The sequence below is a fragment of the Lichtheimia ornata genome (assembly GCF_029851405.1).
Source record: "Lichtheimia ornata isolate CBS 291.66 chromosome Unknown scaffold00002, whole genome shotgun sequence".
Lineage (NCBI taxonomy): Eukaryota > Fungi > Mucoromycota > Mucoromycetes > Mucorales > Lichtheimiaceae > Lichtheimia > Lichtheimia ornata.
In genome coordinates, this window is record NW_026695322.1 from 963,959 (window position 1) to 972,045 (window position 8,087).

Consider the following 8,087-nt stretch of genomic DNA (forward strand, 5'->3'; position numbering starts at 1 on the left):
GGTATGCTTCGTTCAGTTACGTATTGCTCGCTCTTGCACACTCCTCTATACCACCAAACGTAACAGCAGGTGGTATTTCATTGTCTCAATGACTTTTGCAGCAACATGTCTTGCAACCTTTTTACGTGAACAGCCAATAGCCATTGTATAGAAGCAGCTTTATTTACGTGCAGCAACTTGCTTTGAAAGTACATACACATTCCAATGGGTGATTCCATATCAGCAATCAAGTACATGCAATACAAGCAATCTTGTCGCCTAGTTGATAGCAATGAAAATGACCAAGAAAGAGATGGATCAGCAGGATGGGAAAGGATCACGTAACCATCGGTAAATACAAAGGCTCTTTATTATTGGGCTTGCAATGTTTATGATGGATGGATGCATCAACTCAGCGATGGGAAGTTTTGGAATATTACTTTGGTTATTGATGCAGATACACAGCAGGAAGTATGAATCGCAATCGCAAGGATACGGCTGAGGATGACGATGATGGATTGGAAAGACCATTTTCGAAGGTGCTTTACTGCCGCAGACTATATGGAATACTCGACTCAATGCATGCAGCAGCTATTTTTGCAATCGTGGATGGGATGTTTATGATCGCAGCAACCAAGAATATGACACAATTACCCTGTTGACTCATATGTGATTCACCTGTACCTTATTCAAGTTGTAATGCTGTACCTTTATAACATTTATTTGATAAACATCCACACTTCCATTCATATTCTTCGACTTTTTCATTGAATGAAAATTGGATTCAAGATAATACTTAGAAGGACATCATGCTATAGACTCATATGTGCAAGGTGTGGATCACTTGGTTGACTTCTGGACCGAAAGGGAAATAGAAATTTGAGGCTCGGAAACCGAGGTTGGATCATTTATCTCATCCGTGTCAGATGCTTTTTGCCTTAATCAACTACGTTCAAAGAAGCATTGATCGGGTGTGATACAATGTGACATGAGTGCATGAATATACCGCTAACCTTAACAGATTTCAGCTAACGCTATATCATGCGGCCTTGTATAAGGATCGGCCATGCTCCATGCAGGCTACTATAAAAAGAGTTGTTGTATTATTCAAATGATTGAAGGATTGGGCATCATTCTTTCTTTGGAGAGGATTGAGCCTGGACTCTACGTAAGTGATGTCGCTTCTTGCCATGGATCGAACTGGCCTTGCGTGATTTGGCGGTGCTGCTCAAGATCAAAGGATCGCCCGACGTTGCTCGTATGGTGGTGATTTGGTTTGTGAATTCCTTCTGATTGCTTTCTTCCTTTGAGAGAATCGCCTAGTGGTATACAAATCATCATCATTCCCGGTATCAGATGGTCTAACTTGCCTGCTTTCTTATTTGTAGAGATGTCGATTACGATGATTACCACATTCACAACAATGACGATTACGATGATCACCCCATCTGCAACAATGACAATGACAATGATAACGACAACGAAGTTCAAAACGAAAGCCTGCAAGATCCCATTCTTTCAACTTGTGTTTGGATGTTGGTGTGACGGATGAGATTGACGACTGGTGACGGTACGAGTACGAATGATGACGGAGGACGACTACGACGATGGTGGTGGCAATGTACAGTAGCAAGATAGCTAGATGAAATAAAGCATTGTTTATTTATTACACGCTTGTTGTTGGAGGGATTTGCTGGCTTGTGGATAACATACTATTGCTTCGAAGATGGAATAATAAAGGTGGTCAGATTATCAGTCCCGTAGAAAGTACATGGCTTTTGAGATACAATAAGGAGGAGGAGTGGGAAGTGGGATGAGCTTGAGAAGAGAAAAAGTGAAGAGATCCCTCCATTGAAGTTTCAGGATAGTGACTCATTCAACATTATCTTTTTACATATACAAATTGGTTTATGCCAGCTCGACTTTCTCCTACATGCAAATGCGGTATACACAAACACACCTTCATTATTGGATGCTGTTTTACTTACGTACCTTCACAAGGCAATCATCATCATCATCCCGTTTTTGTGTGTAGCAACCTGTAAAGGACGCGTTTGTGTAACCACCCACGTGCCGTTTCACTCAGCTCTTCATGTATTGGCTGCAACCGACACCATCCACTAGGAAAAAGCAACTCCATCACGCTTACAGCATAGGTAAAACATAAAGACGCCTGTATCTTCAAACTTTACAATGAAACGTGGGGTTTTATTAGAGCAATGGGCTCGGCTTGGCCAACAGCACCTTGTGTGAAAGTTCGCGTTCAATGTCGCAAACGGCCAAAATATTTTTGGTCGTCGAAGAAAGTTTCAAGAGGTCGACTAAGATCCAGTTTGGCTGGTGGCGACAATGCCCGAATCTGGGATCGGCTTAAACGATCAGTGAAACTGGCACCCAAGGTGCAGTTGGCCAAGCCGAGCACATCGCTCTATTCAAACCCCCACCTTCGGTGTAAGTTTAAATTGCAGGCACCTTTATGTTTGTAAGCGTGATGCTATATGAAGAGTGGTCTTTGTTCATTCTCTGAAGAGTAGGTGGACCCTGGCAGAGCAAAAGATGCAGAAGGACCTCTTTGGGTAACTCAGCTAAAGTCAAGGACTTCCGGGACAATGCATGACAGGTACGCAGCAGCCTCCTTTATGTCATACATTGGCAGCTAATAGCGGCACTTTGAACATTCCCAACTTTTGTGCATTCTATTGTAGGTGGACGATGCTCTATACAGACATTCATTTCCATGATTAAAGTAGGTTGATCGAGCTGATTTGGTTGAGTTACGCTCTCACACAAGATTACATCGGTTGAGCTACATCGAGCGTGCTTTATGTCCAGAGTGATGTAATCTCTTGGCGGCAGCTCAACCAATCAGCTCGGATCTTCGCTAATCATGGTACGATGATGTCTGGGCAAGGGCATCGTTTATACAGTGGATCTCGCAACAATGATGGTTGGATAAAAGTGGCCGTTAGCTAGCAATACATGCCATTCCTAGATGATCCATAAAGTAATTATACATTGACTCTTTCATTGATGCAAACGTAGCTGTGTTACACAACACGACCCTCTGCATCTTTTGCTCTGTCAGGGTCTAGCTAGCACATTAGACAAGGGGCTCCCACTTCTCCTTATAGCATCACGCTTACAAACATAAAGGTGCCTGTATCTCCACACTTTACAATGAAACGTGGGTTTGAATATAGCAATGGGCTCGGCTTGGCCAACAGCACCTTGTGTGAAAGTTTCACGTTCAATGTCGCAACTTGCCCAAAAAATATTTTTGGTCGTCGTCGTCGAAGAGGTCACGACCCCCAGATCCAGTTTGGCTGGTGGCGACATTGCGAAATCTGGGATCGCCCACGATGAACTTCATTGACACAAGATTCCTTTGACCCCGACAAGCACGTTGATCTATTAAAGAGCCCACGTTTGATTGCAAAGTTTAGAGATACAGGCGTCTTTATGTTTTTACTATGTTGTAAGCGTGATGCTATATGAGAAGTGGTCTTTGTTTAATGTAAAGTAGCTAGACCCTGACAGAGCAAAAGATGCAGAGGGTCGTGTTGTGTAACTTGAGTCATTCAGCACAGGCGATGCATGATTCTTGTACACTATTTAGGAATAGTTCAAAATGCCGGCTAATAACCTAGTCCTCCCATTCTCCATTGTTGCCCAATCCAATACATATGAACGATTGTCCTGCTCCAGTCCAGCATGCACATCATTCAACTTTCATGATCCGAGAGGATGTGATTTGAGTTACGCTCAAACACAAAACATCATCCAATTTCACAAAAATCATTTTGCAAAGTTATTTGTAAACTGCCGGGTAATAGCCCAATCCTTCCATTCACCTTTGTTGTCCAATCCAATGCATACGAACGATTGTCTTGCTCCAGCTCATTATCTTTATCATTCAACTTCCATGATTCGAGGTGACATGGTAGCATGGCAACAATGGCTGTTGTTGGATCATCATTATCATGTAAAGTGTAAAATGGCACACACCCTTTTGCTATACATGAGGATCATCGTTTCTTTTATTTACGTGTACCTATTGTCTATTGTGAGGGTGATGATGACGATGGGTGGATGGTGTGTGTGTGGGGTAATTGAGTGGCCTCAGTGTAATAGCAGTAGGGGGATTTAAACTTGGGGGACAGCAGCTCCTCGACTTGAGACAACGCTTTCTCTTCTCTTTCTCCCTCCTCTACTTTTATCCCCATTCACAACATCCCGATCAAGGTAATGTATTACAGAAGAGTGCTATTGTTGGCTGTGAGGTATTGAATGAACATGCATAGTCAGGGAATGCAGTGGAGGTGGTTGTAGTCAACGTCATGTCGTCGCCGTTATGGCGCTCTTACACACTTGGTGCAACAGGTACATTCAAGTCCCCAATGTAGCAGAAGATCGTATTCCACTGACGTGTTAACTTGCATGTATAGATGGCAGAATTCAATAGCAAAGACGTTGGCCCATTTGGCTTTTCATTCGGCTCGACAACGCTACACCACGATGCAACCAACAACAGCAACGAAATCCTTTATGAATATGCAAGAGGCAAGTGCAGTGAAAACAATGGAAAGCGCGTTTATTGTGTATGTTTACTAATGATGAACGATGCTTTTGTTGGATAGGCATCATCATCGTCATCTCATTGATCCCATGCCTCATACAGCTGCTACTGCTATTGCTAGTGCTTCCACTTGTTCTTCTGTCTCTTGTTCTTTTTCGTCTTCCTCCTCCTCATTGCCTACCTCGATTTCGGTGCCTCCTGCCAAGCGCGTTTTGTCTCGCATCGATCATATCACCCCTCTTTCTTCTTCCTCAGTGACAAGCGGTGACGACGACGACGACGGCGTCGGTGATGATGAAATGAGGATGAAGGCCCTTGGTGTATGTTGAAGGATTGGAAACCTTAAGCGTTGTCAAGATGCTCTCGTTTATTTCTTCGCCACGATCATCTAAGGGAACATGTTGACACCATACACAAGGTATTCATTCACAGCAATGCGCGCCATGGCTCTCTTTCTCATTGAGTGTATTGTGATGCATTCAGAGACAACCAATAGCTTGTCGCGTCGACGACTGTGATGCCACTTTTTACAGCCAACAGCAAGAATACGCCCATTTTCAACGTATGCACGTAGTAAGTACTTGAGATTCAACCACCCAATGTCTTGTTACTTAGATAGGATATGATGAATAGCGACGACATCATTGTACTCATCCTGGTTGTGAAGCATCTTTTGGCAAGCCTTCAGATTTACAACGACACGTCTTGTGCAACCACGAAAACCCGGATCTTGCGGATGTTTTGATCGAGGAGGAGACTTCAAGCAAAGACTTGCAAGAGCTAGTGGATCAATTGGTTACCAGCGATTCGAAAAGTGGGAAAGGAACAGCAGCAGTAGCCAGGTTGTCATCTTCTACCAATGTTGTCAATAAGGAAATTGGGGCCACGGATCAACTCCTGACACAGTCTCATACAAGTGCTGAGAAGACACGGAGGACTGTATTCTACAACGTGCCCTGGTAAGATTACCCTCGATCTAGTTACCCTTTTTCGTATTGTTAACATTTCCTTTATCACAGCATGACCAGCTCGTATTTGTTGAGATGATCAAGAACATCCCATTGCATGCCACCGTATAATTCTTGACAAATCCAATATCGAAGAAGCAACTCGCGTGATCACCTATGTCGAGGATCCATCAACAATGCGTACACCATCATACCTTTATGCCATCAATGATAGCAGGATGCACATTGTAACGGCAAAGTGTAAGTAATGACCTGATGGAGGAAATTGCAGAGGATTGATTTATGACATCAATGTTACAGGGATTGCTGATAGCATCACCAATTGTGGATGGATGAAGAACACCATAAGGCAGCAACACCATGCAAAGATGTAAGTATCAATGATGGAATGGTTACCAAACACTCTTGGCTCATACGTATATCTTCAAGGTCTTAGGAGACATCCAAGTAACCCGTATCCTTCAAGGCATGCGCTTGAGCGAGCATCAAAGGTTTTTGGAGCACGCACCTTAGGCTAAAGCTCAGCATCTCGAGGTGAAATAGGCACATCCAAGATCGTTCAAGACTTGACCAGCGACAACAATGAGCCCAACATCGCCATTTGTATTGTCACTGACGAGGAGGCGTTTGCCCAGGGGTCCAAAAATGTCCAAGTTCGCACGATCAAGTGCCTGGTTGAAGTTCTTGCTTATCAACGAGAGACGAATAGAATTTGATACGTTGCAGTACATTGGATAGCAATAAAAGATGTTTCAGCTCGTTCGCTTCTAAAACATAATCATTTGCAAAGTAACACACACCATCGGCTGCATTCACGCTTTCGACATCCTATAAACAACAGCGAACATGGCAAGTATACGTATGTACATCAACGCTAGTATGAAAGCATGATGGAGATTCATTCTATCGTGGTACACAAATGATAAAATACCGCCACAGCACCATTTCTTTCATCTTTTTACGACTTTCAACTCCATTACATGTAGTGACAAGATGGAATGGTAGTACAGCCCAAAAATCACCTTGTATGTCAAAACCCATCATGATTGCGGCTTGCATGAAATAACAAGGGTCATTGTATAGAAGTGTCCAATCTACGAAAGAAGAACGATCCTCTCGACTTACATTTATGGTCCTATGTCCGATTAGCACAACGTTGCCTGCTATGTATTATTATAAAGAGAGATACAGGGATACAAGAATTGGCATCATCCATACTTGCCCTTTGCATAATTCAAGTCATGGGTAAAATGAGAAACTCAAAACATACATAGATTGCCTTTTTACAACTTCATATCCAAAAGGGTGAAGTAGCTTTTATTCTTAGTGTCTAGGTTGTTTACTCGTTGACTTGCTGTAACCTTATCGAGCGCCAACGGTCCCAAAAATCCATCGGAACCATTGAGGTTGCTGATAATGTTTTTGAGCTTTTTGACGCCGGCTCCTTCGATCTTATTCTTCCTGTTCAGAATAGTTACGTCGTAGCTGGTTTCCATGTCGATATTTTTCTCCATCTTAAGCACACCCTGTAAGTTGCCTGTTAACAACATAATAATAAGTATGGGATTTGAACCATCATGAAGCGTGACAATATATATACATATGTACCTATCATTGTGTGTGCAGCGCTGTTCGGGTCAGAAGGTGTGATACCAAGGACTATAATGAAGTTGATTAATAAAATAGGATGATACGATCAAATGAGTGGAGTACACCTACCTTGTGTTTGCTGTACAAAATTTATGTACGTTGTCTCGTTACAGATAAAGCTCGTTTTGATTGCTGGTGGTGGTGGCGAGTCAAGAAGATATTTGCGGAGGGCATGAGCAAGGTGAGCAACTTGCTCAGAGGTCCAGGTGCCTCTCGTCTTCGCGACCGAGAAATGCAGCTTGTGGTGGGCTACAGGTTTCGCGAGCTTACTCACCTGCTTCTTCAAGGTTTTCAGCTGCGATTGTGCCTTTGATGGTCACGTAGTTAATGGGAGCAGGTCCCTTAATCACGAGCTATATGACGAGAAAATGCTATTATAAACTTTCTTTTGTTTTTTGAGTGTACGTATTTACCAATCTTTGCATTAGCTTGATTAACACATCGAGCTTTTTGGATGCAGCATCCATCTTGAGGATGGGTCCATCTATCAAATCAGCATTCACTCCTGTTGCTTTGGTTTTGATCTTTTCCATGAACTTGCTTCCTGGACCTAAGGTATTTGCAAATCAAAAGTGAATTGGATGATGATGTTGTACTGCTATTCTTCTCAAATTACGTACCAAAAAGCTCAACCAAATCAGGTTGTTCTTCTTTCCAGGATACATGCTTCTTTCGGTTGGGACCACCCAAGGTGTCAAATTCCTTCAACATGCTCCAAGCATCTTCATCGTCAATATCATTGTCACCGTCATCATCACCGCTTGTCGCCGAAGAAGAAGAAAGAGCGGTGGAACCATCGTGTGTGAGACAAACACGCTTTGAAGGAGGTACAGAAATCGAGGTGGACAATGAGGAGGAGGAAGACGAACAAGAGATAGAGGAAGAAATGGAAGCAGTGGAATAGCAATAGCTGT

At 43.0% G+C, this 8,087-nt stretch overlaps 2 protein-coding genes across 2 annotated transcripts; one reads left to right on the top strand and one right to left on the bottom strand.

The window, feature by feature from the left end:
- Positions 1-4,494: 4,494 nt before the first annotated feature.
- Positions 4,495-5,634, top strand: O0I10_000843 (uncharacterized protein; the record flags this gene model as incomplete). Its single annotated transcript, XM_058480946.1, has 5 exons — positions 4,495-4,577; positions 4,913-4,973; positions 5,039-5,128; positions 5,189-5,506; positions 5,575-5,634. The coding sequence occupies 5 exons, from the start codon at positions 4,495-4,497 to the stop codon at positions 5,632-5,634; spliced, it is 612 nt and encodes a 203-aa protein (XP_058348510.1).
- A 1,172-nt stretch (positions 5,635-6,806) lies between these two features.
- O0I10_000844 (uncharacterized protein) lies at positions 6,807-7,640 on the bottom strand (the record flags this gene model as incomplete). The annotated part of the gene is made up of 5 exons (XM_058480947.1): positions 6,807-7,060; positions 7,132-7,182; positions 7,243-7,383; positions 7,448-7,526; positions 7,587-7,640. 5 exons carry the CDS (start codon positions 7,638-7,640, stop codon positions 6,807-6,809), a joined length of 579 nt encoding a protein of 192 aa, XP_058348511.1.
- Between the last annotated feature and the right edge of the window lie 447 nt (positions 7,641-8,087).